The sequence below is a fragment of the Lentinula edodes genome (assembly GCF_021015755.1).
Source record: "Lentinula edodes strain Le(Bin) 0899 ss11 chromosome Unknown C8R40scaffold_18, whole genome shotgun sequence".
Lineage (NCBI taxonomy): Eukaryota > Fungi > Basidiomycota > Agaricomycetes > Agaricales > Omphalotaceae > Lentinula > Lentinula edodes.
Window position 1 is genome coordinate 39,769 of NW_025764324.1, and position 19,036 is coordinate 58,804.

Here is a 19,036-nt window from a genome sequence, read left to right on the forward strand (position 1 = left end):
TCTTCATTTCACTTCACTTCATATATTCAGCCAGATTCAGCCTCGTACATAAAAGGCGGAACATGCGAGGCTAATACAGCCCGGTGGGAGTTGTAGTTGCTAAGGCTTACAGTTGCTTACCCTTGTTTACCTTCCCTTTGAAACCGATAGTGCCTTCACAGGCCTTCACTTTGCGCAGACTTTGCGCAATCAAAGTCACTACATATTTGTTTGTCATCCTGAATACACCGTACGGCGCGTGATTGTCATTGTATCGATAGCTGCTGGAGAGGCAGAGTAGTCTGTATGTGCGCTCTGTACTTTGTGCATTTAAGTGCCTCTGACCACCGACTTTCAAGGGAATTTGTATGGAGCACATGTTAGGACTGAAAAGATCTCTATGACGGCAGATTTCACGGAAAATTCCGGAGTTTCAATTGATGAGTTGTCAAGCGTCCGACGTCGAACCTCAAGCAACTTTGTGTAGTGTCTCAAGGAAAATGGGTCTAATATTGCAACAACTGCCTCTGAATGTGCTCTATACCTCCCCCATTGACATGGATGTTCTTGAGCTTCTACTCTCAGGGGGACTTTCTGCTTTGATACTTACTATAAGTGGTTACCCATGGAAATAAAATTATTAAAGTTATTCAAAAAACTATGGATCTGGTAGTACTTATAGTAATATCTCTGCAATTTATATCAACACTTACACTGCTATTAAGACTCAATTCTGAATGAATTCTCAGTTGGTGTAGTACACAACTGAAGTTAAATTAATAGTGCAATGAGGAACTAATCAAGAGAGACAGCCTATATGCACAGTATAGTTATAGTGTCATAGGCAAGGCTGAGCATCTGCAAGATGGTGGATGCAATTCAATGAAATTTTGGATGCTTGAGGACGGAGGTTGGAGGATTTGATGGTGATTGAAGCTTGAAGCAGAGATAATCAATACAATTGGAGGATTTCTCACGAAAGCTCGAGAATTTTCCGTAAAAACTAACTTCATAGATCTCCCGCGCTGTATAATCAATTATCATGTCGAGTTCGAGCTTCATATGTATCCATTGGATTCTATGATCTTTTGTTTGGGCCATTCCTACGCCTTTATGGAATGTCTGATTGGACATTACTGACCCCTTCAGAGAACGGTAAGGTTGCTTACCATCTCCCCTGAGATCTGACATCAACGCTCAACAGGAAAATATTGCGACAGTCTACATAACAGCACCAACAAAGAAAGGCGTACCGACAACCAATATGTATGTTCCCAATACCTATCAGCTATCCCCACTCTGACTCACGAACATCAGCAGCGATAACCTTGAAATCTGATATTTGATGAATTGAAAGAAGCAATTCTCAAAGTTTTAACGCGTTCTACAACCTTGTACCAGGATATGCGGGTCCATAGCTCCCAGAGCATGCCACAACTCGGCTGTAGGTCTTCAAATCTTTCATGGTGGTTCTTCCCTGGTTCTTCCTAACACATTCCGGCACCGGATTATATTCAATAGACCGCCCATGGCGCTTAGTGATTGAGTTGTTCCAAATTCTGGGCTTATCTTTTCTCCTTCCTGTAAGGACTTGCGAGTGATATAATATGAAACGTGTATACTTTCAGGATCACTTCAGGACCCTTCACGCCCTCAATGGCCCCTCGAAGTCGACGCTACTTGCGACTGCTGTTCGTGGGCCTTGTATTATGGATGGTTTTGACCAAGTTGCCTTATCTTTTTCTTCGACTTTCCTTCTCTATGAACATTACGAACACTGCAAACGAAGACGCTAGCACGGATAGGAACTCAAAGGATGACAGGGAAGTGGCACAGGAGAAATTGCTTTTGGAACGGGACGCTTTCGAAGGGTATGCTCCGAGTCCTGTCAAAAAGGCCAGAGGACGACATACTTATCGATCGGATGGCCTCCTCGAAGTCAATCCAAAAGGACCTCATCCTATCTTTGAGCTCGTCAATAACGCGGAGAAGGCGTGGAACGAGAAGTTACGGAAGGCTAGTACATCTCTTGATGAAGCCATTGGCGAATACAGACGAAGATATCGAAGAAACCCTCCAAAGGGTTTTGACAAGTGGTACGTTCCTTGACTTCATTTCCATCATTGATCTGTGAATGAAGGGAACGTACCTAAATGATACCAGGTGGGAATATGTTCAGAAACACGATGTACAACTCCCGGACGAGTACGACCAGATATATCACGACCTGGAACCATTTTGGGGTTTAGAACCATCATACCTCCTTGAACTACAAGCCGAAAGGGAATTTAAACAGGACACTTACACAATTGGGAAGAACGCTGAAGGGAAACTTGATATCCTCCAAACATCATTCCAGGAGGGTGCATATGACCAGCTGATATGGATTGCGAACAAAGTGTTAGATATACTTCGTGATATCGAAGATGACCTTCCTTTCTTTCGTGCAACGTTCACTCCCCACGATGGTCCGAATTTGATGACTGATTATGTGGTCAAAAGTACACTTTTGGAGGCAGCCAGCACAGATTCTTGTGCGCTACTTGATTTTTCTCCCCGACTTTCCGTTGATGCCTTTGCCTAGCAGACATAGGAAAGGAACGACTTCCACCAATCCATCGTCTAGGATGGCTTTCTGCTTGCGATCCGGAGTCTCCAGCTCGCCGAATTGACTTCAATCTTGATGGGCCTAGACCACTGAAACCTAAAAAATCCTTCATCCACGACCATCTTCTGACGATGGACCCTTGTTTACATCCGCACCTGTTCTGGGTGCACGGACAATTCCTCTCCCATAATACAGGACCTAACCCTTATTCCACCATGATTCCCGAGTTTTCCTCTTGCAGTACTTCTCTTCACCACAATATCCGATTTCCCACACCTTATGGATGGATCGAAGACATCTTACCTCGTTCCGATGATCCTGATTTTGCCGACAAGACCGACGAGCGTTTACTCTGGCGAGGGACGAATACCGGTATTCATCATTCTCCACGGACCCGCTGGCAAAGCTCCCAAAGGGATACTCTCGTAAGAATTGCCAACGAGGTTAATGGAACCCTTGAGTACCTTGTCCCACCTAATCTTGGGTATGAAGATCAACCTGTCGATAACCCTAAAACAGCGCGAAGAGCACGATTGAATCCAGCGATGATGGATGCTGCATTTGTTCGAGAGCCATCGCAGTGTGTAGAACCAACGTGTAGCCAAATGAAGCAGACATATGAGTACAAAAATATGCAAAGCATGAAAGCTGCAGGAAATTACAAATATGTCCTTGATGTGAGTAACTTTTCCCTTCTCAAACCCCACCCATTGGACGAGTTTCCCAGGTTGATGGTAACGGTTGGTCTGGTCGTTTCAAACGTCTAATGACCTCGAACTCGTTGGTTTTTAAGACCACTATATATCCCGAATGGTGATTCTGCTTCAACTTTTCCTATCGCGCAACACCTGACAACTGGTAGGTTTGTAGACCGTGTAGCACCCTGGGTGCACTATATCCCAGTCCAGGTGGATCTATCAGACCTCTATGACTCACTAATATTTTTCCGCGGGGACTCTAATGGTGAAGGTGCTCACGAAGAGCTTGCACGGCAGATCGCATTGCAAGGTCGGGAATGGAGCAAAAAGTACTGGCGCCGAGAGGATATCATTGCATATTCGTACAGGTGCGGTTCGGGAGGTTGATGCATGAATTACTTATGTCTCAGATGCTTTTGTTGGCTGCAGAATGTTTTTAGAGTATGCCCGACTTATGAGCCTCAATCGAGAGGCAATGACCTACCAAGGGGAAGGGGAATTACACTTGGATCGATGGAGTAAGGACAAGGACATTGTGCAAGACCCACTCTTGCACTGAAAATCTGAACAGACCTCCGAATAGTATACTTACACTGTTAGCAACTTGACATTAATTGCACAACCATTGGCTACGGAATCGAAGTGGATACGTTACGAGGACATGAATGTACTGTATAGACAACCGAACACGACCGAACAGCCTAAGCAGGCAGATAACGATATACCGCACTATTTACGAAGAGCTGAATGAGGCGAGAAAGGTGAGAGAAAGCTAATATGTGTTGGAGAATACTCCGTACATTTAGCTTTGATATTACTTATTTGGTCGCCTCTGGTCTCGCGTTGGGTGTTGTCGTCAGCACCACTACAAATAACATCTACCAACCTCCCAACTTCACCATTCTTTGCAATCTCACAACGTAACCGGTGCGCGTCACGCCAGAGATATTCAACTCATCCATAACTCTCGACACAGAGTAAAGAATCTACGACTGGTGGTATAGTACCCTATGTTCGAATTTGAGAGTAACAAGCACCGTCGTCAGATTGTATGCTGAAGTACACCAAGATTATCCAGCGACATCATAAACACACTCCTTACTCATCGAATATTGGTTTCGAGGAAAATACAACCTGGAATCGCACTAGGGAAGCACCGGTTTATCATGGCAAAGGAACATGGCCCGGACGCTACGAGTGTCCCAACTATCGTTCAATGGTTTGCTTATACGAATCTGGAAAAACCCATTCACGAATATCGGGACGCGTTCAACTCTATCACTTTAGCTCACTAAGCGTTAGTTGGCCACCTCAAGAAGCAGATAGCTGAACGAGCGAAGTTTGATATTTCCATAACATCACTCACGATAATTGAGTCCGTTGCTGGGAATTCTGCAGATCTCGAAGATGGCTCGGCTTAGAATTTCAGTGCGTTTGCTTGTGTATTACTCCACGAACTGAAGGCGCACTGACTTTTCGCTCTTTTGGGCCCTATTCCAGCTTTCGAGACACATGGAAAACTCATCAATCTCCAATTCCACTGGAACCACCGTGAACTTCTTCCTCTTTGTCCTCTGGGATGGTCAACCAATGCAGACGTCGTTGCCCTGGAGTACGAACAGTTACATAAGTCCTCCATATATCCAGCAGTGTTCCCGGTTTGGTATTTGAGCGCTGGATGTATGTTCGCTGGTATACGAATGGTGGTATGAAGTGGTGTAAAATTGGTGTAGAATTTATTCCAGGCCGACACGAGATCCAATTGGTAAGATTGCCATCTGTGTTTCTGAAAGTACGCAGAACTAGATTTTCGGCAGTGTATATATCCTAGGTATCATCTTTGGTGTTCCTATGTTTTTGCGATGGGAAAGCATAGAGTATTATTTGCAGGACAAAAGAGGACGAAGGAGACAGGACGTTTGAAATAAGCCATAGCCCCGAAACCTGAAAAGTTCATGACCACCTTCCGACAATGGACCCTTGTTTTAATTTATATCCGGACCTGTTTTGGGTGCACGGACAATTCCTTCCACATGACACAGGGCCCAACACACATGTGACGGACCAACTTTTCCCGGCCGAGAAATATAACGGGAAATTTCAGGACCAATAGCCGGATTCCCCTAAGTAATTGATTATCTTTCCCCGGCACAATTGATTAGATTTCACGCCTGATATTTTGTATGATTCCCGTTTGATCTATGTCCTATATATCTTAAGATAAAGGATGTCTTTCCCTTAAGATAAAGACTATCTTTCCCCTAAGATAAAGGATGTCTTTCCCTTAAGATAAAGACTATCTTTCCCCTAAGATAAAGATTAGATTTCCCCTAAGATAAAGATTATCTTTCCCTTAAAATAAAGATTATCTTTCCCCTAAGATAACTTTCACAAAGCGCGCCTGCGAATTTTTCCATTTCCCGTTTCGCGAAACCAATTACCTGTAAGCGCCCAGCTCGTAGGCTCTGAGCGGCTACATGTTAGACTACTACGATCAGCCTTAAACGTTAAACGTGCAAATCAGACCAACTCAGTGGCCATGGCACGGAAAAGGAAAGCATTCGAAGACATATTCGGCATGGAAAAACGTCGACAAATGCCCCCTGCTAATACTAGGACTAGTCCTAATCCTGCAGATACAGATCCCGGCCCCGCCTGTCCTTCTCCTGCTGCTCCTTCTGTCACCCCTAGGCCTGATACTTTTCATTCTATAGATTCCGAACCTTCTGTATTTTCGACGCCTTCAGCAAAACGTGTACAATCTCGTAACGGCCAACGACTTGCATTCCGGAACTTTCTTCAGCAAAACTCATCTAACGATGGTTCTTTCGATTCCGGCGCAAGCACGAGCTCCACGATTCAGGTCGCTTCAGCCTATCCAGACTCTGGAACAGCTGATGGCTGCGTCAATCGGCAAAATGACTCAGAGATCGATCTTCCAGGTCCTGGCGTAGATCACGAGAGCTCCTCAATTTCAGTGCCAACATCAGTTAACGTTCTCAATTCGACATCTCAAAACTCTCTGAGCCATTCTACAACCGACAGATCGAACTTTGGCTTATCCGTAATGGCTCAAGTTATTTTAAATAGAGACTCCCTAGAATTCACCCCGCTTGATCCATCAGCTCTGGAAACAATTGTCGAGACTGTTCAGGCAACTGTAAGAGATTAATGTTCACATCTCCTATGATAAACTCTTGATATCTGGTTATAGATTGGCAGTCCTCCTCAAAATGACGCGACACTCGCGGACGTTTTCAACGATCCTAGACTAAGGCATCGTTCGGTTATCGACGCTTCGTTGCGCATACAATCCCTTCAGAAGGACATGGAAAATCATCTTTCAGCTCTTCATGGACTGTCGCCAGACTCAGAACCAATCGTGATTCAGAATGTACTCGGAAGGGCAGAGCGTGCAGCACGAGCCACGTCATCAGACTTGAGGAAAGGAGCTACAAGCGACACAGTCCGTTCAGAAGTTGCGGCGGCAAATGCGGTTCTTGAAGATGTTAGGAAGTGTGTTTCAGTCTGGCGCGAATCATACCCCGACAATAGCCCTTTGAGACTTGACAATAGTACGTCATGGCCATGTTCTGAATAAGTCAATTTCTTAATCAGTCTCACAGGTGTAGCTGCACTTGATATCTCTTCCAATTATACAACAGCAACACTAGTTGCTTATACACTCGTGTTAACGCTGCGACTTTTAGAAGGTGTCGGTCGTACCGTCTCTAGTTTTTTCCTCAAAGGAATCAAAATTTTCGCGATGAGCTATGGACTGTTGCAACCAGAGGGGACTACAGACCTTCAGAGTAAAACACTTTCTGACATACCCGAAGACATCCGGCAGCTGGAGCGGAAATTCAATCTTGACGTTGAGACCACCGTATACGCAGTTTGTCCACAATGCAGCTATACACATCCACCCATATTTTCTGACGACTCTCCCAAACCAACGTATCCTTCGAAATGCACGCATCGCCCAATGGCCCTTGCAGAACCCTGCAGCGAATCTTTGCTGCTAGACACTGGGCATCCCATAAAAACTTTCGAGGTCTATTCTTTCCTAAATTGGTTTGGTCGCTTCATTGCTCTTCCAGGAATTGCTCAATACAGTGACGCATTTTGCGCGCAGATTTCAGATGAGCAACCTCCGGAAGACAAAGAAAGTGCCTACGATGGACGGTTCTATTTTGAGCTAAGGGGTCCGGATGGGAAATTCTTCGTACGCGAGAGAGAGAAGGAAGGCCGGTGGTTCTTCAAGCTCCATGCAGACTTCTTCAACATCGAAGGGAACTTGCACGGTGGCAAACACAACTCGACAGGAATCATGTCAATGAGCTGCCTCAACCTTCTGTTAAGATCATGTACACCGTGTAACCGTGCCAAAGTCACAAGGTGCCTAAGTGCGGAAGACGAATGGGACAGTAGTGAAGTTATTAACAACACCGCCGTTACGCCGTTAGTCCCCGGAGAGCGAGAGTAGAGAGAGAGGAGCTAAGTAGCAGCCAGGTCGGAGCGGCGGTATCGCCGGTGACGAGGAGCGAACCAGAGGATGTATAAGTCCTAAGGTAGGGTAGAGAGTGCTTCAAGGCAGTGAGCCTGAAGACTTAGAGGAGCACAGAGTAAAGGAGGGAATCTAAGTCGATCTAAGTTGATAATTAAACTGAGGAACTACAGTAGCGTACAGGCAGTATTTATATCTACGGAACGGCGCATCGGTGCGGAGCGCCAGACTAACTACTAGGAGCTATACGAGTAGTACCTGCAGGGTAGAGTAAAAGACAATAAGGAGAGACTAGAACGAAAGAGTAAAAGACAATAATGAGAGACTAGGACGAAAGGATATGTGTAGCGAGAAAGAACAATAGGGAGAGATTACAATAAGAGCAGATCTTCGGAGTACCGAGCGGCGGAATGGAGGCCCGCGGCATGGACTTGACAGTATCCCCCTCTTAGGCTTGAGCCCTCGAAAGCCATTAATACCGATAGTTGGTTAATCACCAAAGAAAAATTTCAAAGGCCGTCAGGATCGGGAATTTGGCCCATCAGTCAGCAGGAAAATTTTCAAAAGCCGTTAGTACCGGGAATTGGCGTTAGTCATCAGTGAAAATTTTCGGTTCACCGTACACCAAGTACAATTCGAAGGAAAATTTTCGCTGGTCCGTGCGCAGTTTTGCCGTATAAAAGGCCCAGAATTTCGCCGGTAAAACCCAAGTTCCCCAAACTTCCAAGTCCAAAAAATGTCCACTAGCCGCACTACCACTACCACCGTTTCTTCCACCGCCGGGCCTTCGAGGCCACGACCCGCCCCTCCGCCGCCCATCGACCTTACCGCCCACGACGAGGAAGGATTGGAGGACGAAGATGAGGAGGAGATTATTCGGAGGGCGCAGGCCAGGGTTGAAAGAGTGAGAGCAAGAAAGGCAGCGGCGGCGGCGAAGAAGGCCGCAGAGGAGAAAGCTGCAAGGGCAGCAGCAGCGAGGGAGCGTGCGGCGCAAGAGGCGCGAGAGCGAGCTAATCGGGCTCGTCAACAGGAAGCCGAAGTTTTGGAGCGGAGGAGACTTTTGGCCGAGGCGGCGACCGCCAGAAGTCAACGAGGGACTTCTCCAAGTGAGATGTCCGCTTCTCCTCGGAGGCCGGTGGTAGAGATTCGGCGGAAGTTGACGAACAAGGAAGGGAAAGGCCAAGGCTCAGGTAAGTCCTTTGAGTTTCGTCGGGACTAAATTCCCTATTCACCATTCTTCGATAGCCGGTCGGCGGAGATCCGGACGACGGGGACGACGGGGACGATGACGATGACGATGAAGACGACCGAGCACCATGCGAACGGTGCAAGAACAAAAAACTCCCTTGCCAGATGCAGGCAGGCAAGAGGAGTTCCATCATATGTAAGCCCTGTCACGACGCCAAGGTGAGGTGTTCATACTCGGGACGCCCCACTACCTCGAAACAGCGGGAGAGCGGATCTGGCGAGCGTATCGCCATCATGGAGAGTCAGATGGCACAGAGTCTCGCCGACCTCCGGGCGTTACGAGAGGCGGAAACAAAGACCCACCAGTACCTCCGCCAGCTGCTAAGGAAGCAAGAAGACGACCACGCCCGTCTGATAGCCATTGAGACGAGAATGGCAATGATGGGTATGGGAGGAGAACCGGCGATGGCAGGACCGTCGAGGGAAACTGCCGAGCGGCGGCGCCCGCTAAAGCGGCGGAGGGTTGTGAGGGAGAGTGACGAGGAAGAGGAGGAGGAAAAGGAGGTGCAGCAAGGTATGGAGGAAGATGGAGAAGGAGAGGTAGAGGAACAAGGAGGAGAGGTGGAGGTAGAAGGAGGAGAGGAAGGGGAGGCACCGGCGCCGACGGCGGCGAAGGCGGTGACCTCTGACAAGGGGAAGGAGAAGGAGTTAGTGGAGTAGAGTCACGGACATCGGACATCGGCCTCTCGGCCTTCTTGTACTTCTTGTAATCTTCTTGTTGCCTTGCCTTCGTTGTATGCTTTTGTTTTTTGGACTTTTTGTATATATAAAATGTGAACTCGATTTTGGAATCGGAAAGCGAATGGGCCGCGAAGCGGCGTTAGAAATAATTAGTTTTGAAGTATAAGTAGTTTAAGTTTGAAAGAATTATAAGTGAAATAGTGGATAGAAGAATGAGATTAATCATTAAGAGAGAGGAATAAACACTCAATTTACTATCATCGTGTTTACCCTCTAAACGCACAAAGTAAACTTCGGCGGAGCGCGGCGGAAAACGGGGAAAAGGAATAAAATGATTTTGTGTGATCAAGGTCCAGGTTTCATAGGGTATCGAGCGTGAAATGCGGGTACCAGTTCATCAGCATGTAGTTCATCAGCAGCAACCCAGGAGAATTCATCATCGGTACCTTCATAACCGGCCCACCGAATATAGTAACGTAGAGGACAACGTTTATACCTTCTGTCCAACTTAGAGTCCAGGATTTCGGCAACGTTGTACTCCTCTTCACCATCAACTTCAATTGGAGGTGGAGGAGATTGAGTACGATTCGGGAATGGATTCGGCGTAACCGGCTCCAGCTGTGAGACGTGGAATACCGGGTGAATTCGGCGAAGATAGTCTGGGAGCTTGAGCTCATAAGACAAAGTACCAGGTCGACTGATGACCTTGAAAGGACCAAGATATTTTTCTGAGAATTTTTCAGTAGGACGAGTAGAACGAATGTGCTTAGCAAGAACAAATACTTCGGAGCCGATCGGGAACTCCGGGTGCGAGATTCTTTTCCTGTCAGCTTGTTCCTTGTAACGAGACTGAGCTAAAAGGATTTCCTCTCGAAGGAAGACGTGGAGTTCATCGAGGTTGACGACGAAGTCTCTGGCTAGGTCAGACTTCATATCGACCTCGGGCCGAACGGTGATATTTGGGTGGTATCCTTTGTTAGCGAAGAATGGAGTAATACCAGTGGAAGCATTGGGAGCGTTGTTATAGGCGAACTCGGCGATCGGAAGTAGAGGCGACCAGTCATCTTGTTGGTAGGAACAATAGATCCTAATGTACTGTTCGAGAGTCTGATTGACACGCTCAGTTTGCCCGTCGGCTTCCGGATGATATCCAGAGGTATAGTGAAGTTCCATGGAGAGCGCTTTACCGAGAGCCCGGAAAAACGCCGAAACAAATTCGGAACCACGATCGGAAGTAACATGATTAGGGACACCATGCTTAGAGAAGACGTGAATAACAAAAAGCTCAGCTAGTTGTTCGGAAGTAATGGTGTCGTGAGTTGGAATAAATATAGCTTGTTTGGAAGATCGATCCACGACGACGAGGATAGCTGTATAACCATTCGACATTGGCAGTTGCTCAATGAAGTCCATGGAGATGGAATCCCATGGTCGGACCGGAACCGGTAGAGGTTTCAACAAGCCGTAAGGCCGATGACGGCGGGGCTTATTGCGACCACAGATAGTGCAAGAGGTAACGTAGTCACGAACAAAGTCTCTGACCTTGGGCCAGGTGTATTGACGACGTACAGCTTCGAGAGTGCGGTTCTGGCCGAAATGGCCGGAGAGTGGATGATCATGGAAATAGCGAAGGACTTGAAGGCGAAGATCGCCGTGATTAGGGACATAAATACGGTCGTCAAGGCGTAGTAGCTTGTCGCTACCTAAGCTCCAACGTTCATTGGAAGGATCTTTTGCAAGTTCCAAACCAACAACGGAGCTCGGATCGGCGGGAAGGGCGAGAATGATAGCTTGGTGTAGGGCTTCGATATCCATGATAATCGAGGCTCGTAAAACCGGGCCTTCCAGGAAGGTAGCTCGAAGGGACGCAGTGAGTTGTTCGTTAGTAAAGATAGGGCGAAAGTTATGAGGGTTCACTTGGGCGTAGCCGATATCCCCCTCTTTAGGGTAGACGTCCCAGCGTCTAGTTATCGAATCAGGTTTCTCGCCGAGTTTCCCCGGTCGGAAGCGAATGACCATATTAAATTGATGTAAGAATTCTGACCATCGGACCTGTCGGCGAGTAAGAACCTTGGTAGTAGAGAAATACTCAAGATTCTTGTGATCGGTGACGACGTCCACCGGATCACCCGAGCCTTCCAGATAATGACGCCAAGCTTTAAAGGCCTCGAAGATGGCCAGTAGCTCTTTGTCGTGTGTATCATAGTTGAGTTCCGCCGCATGAAGCGTTCTGGAAAGGAAGGCTAGAGGATGAATTTCACCGTCAGCATATTGGATGGAAAGAATAGCCGCAATGGCGTAATCGGAAGCGTCGGTCTCCACGATAAGTGGGCGATTCGGCTCCCAATGGGCCAGTATTGGCGCAGAAGTGAAAGCGATTTTGAGATTTTCGAAGGCCTCTTGACAGCTGCTGTCCCAGATCCAGGAAGCGCCTTTTCGGGTAAGCCGAGTCATCGGCACAACGATATCACTGTAATTATAAATAAAACGACGATAGAAGTTTGCAAAACCCAGGAAGGACTGGATGTCCTTAACCTTCCTCGGGACCGGCCACTCTAGAACTGTCTGAACTTTCTCCTTGGACATAGTCAATCCGTCGGGAGAAAGAATATAACCCAAATACTCAACAGTATCCATATTGAATTCGCACTTCTCGGGGTTGGCGTAAAGCCGATGTTTCCGTAACCGCCGAAGAACTTCCTTAACGTGTTCTCGGTGTTCTTCTGGTGTATCAGAGTAGATCAGAATATCGTCAAGATAGACGATGACACAGACATCGAGCATGTCAGAGAAGATGTCATTAACAAACCGCTGGAAAGCCGCAGGGGCGTTCGTAAGGCCGAACGGCATGACCTTCCATTCGTAAGAGCCGTAGCGGGTCCGAAAGGTGGTTTTCCATTCGTCACCTTCAGCGATTCTGACTAGATGATAAGCGTGAGCGAGATCCAATTTGGTGTATATTTTAGCTCTTTTCGGAGCGTCGAGAAGGTCTGAAATGAGTGGAAGTGGGTAACGATCCTTTTTGGTGATACGATTGAGTCCACGGAAATCGACGCAAAGGCGAAGTTTGCCGTCCTTCTTCGGGACAAAAAGGACCGGAGCGCCGTGAGGAGAGGATGATGGGGTGATGGCACCAGTAGCCAGCTGTTTGTCAATAAAGTCTTTAAGGGCGACTAGCTCCTTTTCAGACAAAGGATAAATACGGCCGAGAGGCGGCGAAGCGCCCTCTTCCAAGTCAATCTTCAGGTCGTAAGGTCTGTGTTCAGGAAGTGAATCTGCAGCAATCTCGTCGAAGACGTCTGCAAACTCCGCGTACTCTTCTGGGATAGAAGGATGGAGTGGAGGGACAGTAGGAGTGGTGGAAGAGCGGTCGGCGGCGCGGGCCGCGACCTCTGAGTGGATAGCACGAAGTAAGATGGGTTCCATACCAGCGTCCTTGCAAGCCCTGTTAAAGACTGCAGCACTGACGAGTGCAATGTCGACCTCAGGAGTTTCCAGTTGAGCAGCGAATTGAGAGACCGTAGGGTAAGAGTAGATGGGTTCAAAGGGGAATTTGGACGAAAGGGGCTTGGCCCGTGGAGTCCGAGAGCGGGAGCGAGAGCGAGAGCGAGGTGAGTCCCCAGGGGGGGTCTCCTGAATTGTCGGTGAAACCGACGGCGAAAGTTCCGGTAGCGGAACAGCGACCTTTGCATCAACGGTGTTGATAGCAGAAGGCACAGACGTCTGTGGAGAATCAAAGTGTGAAGTGTTACGGAACGTAATGTTTCGAGATGCCCAGTCAATCAACGGATTGTAGCGGGATAAGAAACTGTAACCTAGTACTGCTTTACAAGATGAATCTAAATGTGTAACATAAAAGGGTAATAGAAGCAGCTCGCCGGAAGGGAACCGAACGGCGATATTCGCCATATCGGTAATGGGTTTAGAAGATAATGAACCATCAAAGAGACGAAGATTAACAGGAGAGATTTTGGTCGTAGGAATAGAGTTCTGAGAAACGTAACGAGTATCGATGAAAGAGTCAGTAGAACCAGAATCAACAAGAGTAGGAAATTTAAGAAGAGCAGAGATGGGTTCGGCCGGCGCGGCCGAATCGGATAAAGGAAATTCAGTAGTCAATGATATTACAAGAGATCGTTCAATAGAAGAAAGAGCGGACGCGTTGAGATATAACTCCCCAGGTGAGGTACGAACCTGATCAACGCAGCTCCCGTTTCGTACCGGGGAACAAGAGCTGCGGACTAGTTTTCCGATTCCTCTTCAACAACCTCTACGGTTGCTTCGGGGGTTTCTTCAACCTCAGCAGCACGGCCCTTCGATTCTCGGGCCTTTCGCTTATTGCAGTCAGCAATCTGATGCTTACCACCGCAGAAGAGGCAAAGGTTGTTCTTCATCCTTCTTTCCTTCTCGGAGGGAAGGACTTTCCCATCTGCACCAAGATGGTTGAACGCGGGGCGCTGACCGCCGGATTGGCCGGAATTCGAAGAGTTCTGGGGCTTACCATTGTTGTTAGGCTTACCTCCAGAGAAGGGTTTAGGCTTCGGCGTGAACGGCGCCGAAGAGCCAGATGGCTGAGAGTTGTTTTGCTGGTTAGTAGAACCAGTCTTGAAGTCCGAGGAACCCTTCTTCGGGTTCCGAGCAACAAAAGGCTTACCAGCCTCGCGCTTCCTAGTTTCCTCGCGTTTCCAATAACGATTGTCAATACGAAGAACCTCTTGACGGTAATCGGCGAGCGTCGCCGGCTCGGGCAAACGCGCCATTTCGTCCTTGATGCGCTCAGCTAAGCCTCGTCCATAAGCCCATTTCAGGGCAGCAGAATCCCAGTTGGTACTAGCAGCCAGGGTGTTGAACCGGATATTGTATTTCCGGATGTTCTCGGTTTCCTTCATCTTCAGATTACCGAGAGAATCTTCGGCCTCGCCTTGGGCGTCGTAAACGCCGAAATTGTCCTGAAGCTCCTTTACAAGGGCTTTGAAGGAGGATGTCCAGGCCGGCAGCGAGTCGAGATCCGGGTCGAGGATATCAGGGACAAACCATTCTTTGGCTGACCCACTGAGATAGGAAAGGGTGTAGTTCACCTTCCGTTGGTCGGTGAAGTACTTTGGACGGTCATTAAAGACCAGGGCGAGATTGACGAAGAACGTCTTGAGTTTTCGGGGGTCCGAACCGTCGAATACTTCGGGCTCCTTGACTTTGCTCTTGGATTCAGAGCTATCAGAGGGACGGCCGAGAGCGGCGAGGACGGTACCAAGGGTCTCAATGGAGCCCTTGAATCCCGAGAGGAGTTCCAACATAGCACGTTGCTCGTTGGGGATGTCAGGAGATATGGGAGAACGAGGTTCACCAGGTCCACCAGGACCGCCGGGACCGCCGGGACCACCAGGACCACCAGGTCCACTGGGGTCACCAGGCTCACCACGCGGTAAACCGCCGGAGTCGTCATCCAGATCGTCATTGTTGTTGTCGGCACCCGGATCGTCGGGATCGACAGGAGGGTCTTGATCATCGTGATCACCAGTGTCCAAATCGAAGTGAGGAGGTGGGTCACGAGGAGATTCAGAAGCAGCTCGACGTTGGGGTTGTTTTCCCGTACGGCGGGCTATGGCTTGGAGAATTGGAGAATCAATTCGAGCAGTTGACCGGCCCCGAGCCGGAGCGACCACGGGGGGTTGTCCACGGCGAGGGGTCAGGACTTGGACAGGTTGTCCGTCCCCAGTGTACAGGGTGCTGTATTCGAATTGTTGTTCCTCTTCCATGGCTTCAGGGAGAGTCGACGTAGTTGGGACTGTAGCTGGACCGAAACCGCGATTACGGCGACGTGGTTGACCGATAGCAGAGATAGAGTCGGAGAATGGGGCAAATGATTGAGCTGTAGTGAAGAAAGTATTTTCTTCGGAGTTAGCTCTAGATTGAGCTCGAGTTTTCGGAGGCATAAAAAATGATATGTCAGTACGACGTTAACGGATTGAGTTTAATTATACTGTTAAGATCATGTACACCGTGTAACCGTGCCAAAGTCACAAGGTGCCTAAGTGCGGAAGACGAATGGGACAGTAGTGAAGTTATTAACAACACCGCCGTTACGCCGTTAGTCCCCGGAGAGCGAGAGTAGAGAGAGAGGAGCTAAGTAGCAGCCAGGTCGGAGCGGCGGTATCGCCGGTGACGAGGAGCGAACCAGAGGATGTATAAGTCCTAAGGTAGGGTAGAGAGTGCTTCAAGGCAGTGAGCCTGAAGACTTAGAGGAGCACAGAGTAAAGGAGGGAATCTAAGTCGATCTAAGTTGATAATTAAACTGAGGAACTACAGTAGCGTACAGGCAGTATTTATATCTACGGAACGGCGCATCGGTGCGGAGCGCCAGACTAACTACTAGGAGCTATACGAGTAGTACCTGCAGGGTAGAGTAAAAGACAATAAGGAGAGACTAGAACGAAAGAGTAAAAGACAATAATGAGAGACTAGGACGAAAGGATATGTGTAGCGAGAAAGAACAATAGGGAGAGATTACAATAAGAGCAGATCTTCGGAGTACCGAGCGGCGGAATGGAGGCCCGCGGCATGGACTTGACACCTTCCCCTAGCAATACGGGAAGATCAGGCTTATGTCTACGTTCCCGGAGTCATACAGGGTCCCCGAGAACCTGATGCTAGAGCAGGGGCATACAACCACTATTTACGACCGATCGTAGATGAGATGTTAGTTGCGTACACTAGGGGTATTCAATGTGCTTCATCGGACAACCAAGAAACACCGTATGAGCGCACGCATCGTGTAGTTCTGGCTAATATCTCCATGGATGCTAAAGCATCACATCCCTTTGCTGGCTTGATTGACATAGGCTCACATACATACTGTGCGACCTGTCAAACGTGGCACAAAGCTTACCTTAATTCGGTGGATTATGAGGATTGGGAGGCAATTGATGACGAGTACCTCCGTGAAGGTGCAGAAAAATGGCGGGATGCGGAGAGCCGTGCTGAGCGTGAAAGAATAGAGCATCTGTATGGGGTTCGCTTCTCAGAATTCTGGCGACTGCCTTATTATAGTCCCTCGAAACAGGTGTCCATCGATCCCATGCATGCTCTGAAAAATATCTTTGGAAACTTCTTTTGTGATGCACTACGCTTAGACAACCCTCGCAGCACAAGGGAGCCCAAGAACAAAAATACGACGCCCGTGTCTTCGATAGCACACTATTACCAATTTACTCCCCCTCCTCCACTATCTCTGGTCAATTCCGTCCCTATCATGCCAATTGATACTGCTGAAGAAGATCTTGTGACTGCAGTACTGGAGTGGGAGCACCTTTCGAATGATTTGCAGCATTTTCGCCACCAACGGATGTCAAACCTTTTGGTCGAGATCGATACATATAAGCGGGAATTGATCGAGATCCATCATCTTCTATCTTCATTGCGTCCTTCTACGGACTTGTTGCAAGCGCAACTACGATCGAGGCTGAAGAGCAAGAAGTGGGGGGTTTTGCTGTATGTCTGTAATGATCTCATGGTGTTCCCCATCCAAATCTCGGGTGGAATTGTGAGAAAGGAGTTGATCACCAAGAGCGATATTACAAAAGATGACATGATAGAGGCACTCGTCGAATGGGTAGCTATAGGTTGGGTCTCAATATTGACATAATCTTCTAATTGAATACATCGTAGCGTTTGAATGACATTCACGAAGATCATGCTTTTGTCTGGCCACACTTCACACCTACTATGTTTGCTCCTCCTCGGGCACCTTGGGCATCTCCTGTCCTATCTCTTGCATTTCATGGCAATGTCGCTTGTCATACACTGACTAATACTGAACGGATAAGAATGATGCAGGATACAGCAAGGAGAATGAATTGGCACTCTGCGACTGGTGTCGGTCATATCCATCAACTTCTGTGGGCGCCGTGCGACAATAGTAATGTGGGGAAAGAGAAACTAGCCAAGGGTTTGAATGTTGAAGGCGTTGATGCATTGCTATATGTTTGTGCAGACCTCAATCGAGTCCCCTTGCAACTACCTAAACGAGACGTCAAACGGATTTTAATCTATCAACTGATTGACTGGGTAAGCTATGATATTTTTCCTTCCCTATTTCCCATCCGACTATATCTTTTTTGCAGCGCATGACACAGCCATTAGATGCCTTCTCCTGGACACCAGTTGATTCACCTGCTGTTCTTGATCGTGTTAGGCAGGTCATACAAGAGGTGACTGTTCCTTCCTGGATTTCTAAGCCTTCAGAGTATATAGGACTTCCTAGAGCTGGAACGCCAAAAGCAGATAACTGGCGAAGATTATTTGCTATTTTCCTGCCACTGGCGTTGTTGAGCATGTGGCAGGTTCTCTCTCCTCTTGCAGCATCTGATGCTAAGGACATGGGCTCGGTTCTGGATACTTCATTATACCTCACTTGTGCTTTGATAGCAATGACCAAGCACAAATCACGGCTTCAAGATCGGCTGAATTTCCGCGAATATCTGCGGTGTCATATACTTGGCCTGAAACATAATTTCCCTGGATGGATTCTTCCTAGTCATCATGTCAGTTTCCATATCTTTGATTACATGGATCTCTTTGGGCCGGTACATAACTTTTGGTGTTTCCCCGGAGAGCGTTTGATATCTCGATTGAGGAACATCACAATTAACCATAAAATCGGTGCGGCAGTCGATACCATGCATCCTCGTATCTCCTCTCATTATGTTTTTCTAGGTGAATTTGAAAGCACCTTACTTCACTCTTTCTGCAAAGGCTCAGCATTCCGCCGTTGGCTATTACGTCCTAACTGCCCTCCTTTGTTGAAAGTTCTACGCCAGCTCCTTGACAAGGCCTTCGGCTTGAACAAAGACAATAGAACCCGTGCTCACTGGGAGGAATGCGAAGAGGATATGTCAGAGGACTCTGAACCCTTACAATTCAGAGTGGCAATTCCTTCAGAGTTGATTTCATTGCTCAGTACAAGAAGGCTTGAATGCTACAGTCGGATTCACGCCGGTCATGGGAAATATTATGGAATTCCGTCAGCACCGGGAAAGGGCAACTCCTTCGTCTGCTTTTACCCTGGCGGAAATAGACAGTTCGAGTGGGTAGCAGGACAAATCAAGTTTATATTCAAGCAGGACGGAGAAATTAGATTCGCAGTACGAAGAAGTTTGTCAATTGCTTTCGACATGACAGCACCCGATCCGTTTCGAAAATTCTGGGACCAGGGATTCCAGGCTAAAACAGTTTCTTCCAATTTCTCAAGTGAATTAGAATTCGTTAAAACTGATTGGTTGTCGGGTCATATAGCAAGATGGGAGTTAAATTCCTCTC

The 19,036-nt window shown here is 47.8% G+C and overlaps 3 protein-coding genes across 3 annotated transcripts; all 3 read left to right on the forward strand.

The window, feature by feature from the left end:
* Positions 1-1,740: 1,740 nt before the first annotated feature.
* On the forward strand, positions 1,741-3,844 carry C8R40DRAFT_1170658 (glycosyl transferase family 90-domain-containing protein; the record flags this gene model as incomplete). Its single annotated transcript, XM_046231571.1, has 6 exons — positions 1,741-2,075; positions 2,143-2,513; positions 2,564-3,264; positions 3,315-3,400; positions 3,450-3,653; positions 3,715-3,844. The coding sequence occupies 6 exons, from the start codon at positions 1,741-1,743 to the stop codon at positions 3,842-3,844; spliced, it is 1,827 nt and encodes a 608-aa protein (XP_046086124.1).
* A 1,980-nt stretch (positions 3,845-5,824) lies between these two features.
* On the forward strand, positions 5,825-6,882 carry C8R40DRAFT_1069548 (uncharacterized protein; the record flags this gene model as incomplete). The annotated part of the gene is made up of 3 exons (XM_046226124.1): positions 5,825-6,445; positions 6,500-6,751; positions 6,862-6,882. The coding sequence occupies 3 exons, from the start codon at positions 5,825-5,827 to the stop codon at positions 6,880-6,882; spliced, it is 894 nt and encodes a 297-aa protein (XP_046086125.1).
* Positions 6,883-16,514: 9,632 nt separating this feature from the next.
* C8R40DRAFT_1045627 (uncharacterized protein) lies at positions 16,515-18,375 on the forward strand (the record flags this gene model as incomplete). The annotated part of the gene is made up of 2 exons (XM_046224323.1): positions 16,515-16,833; positions 17,861-18,375. Coding segments are annotated over 2 exons (834 nt in total), but the record flags the coding sequence as incomplete, so codon positions are not given.
* Positions 18,376-19,036: the final 661 nt, after the last annotated feature.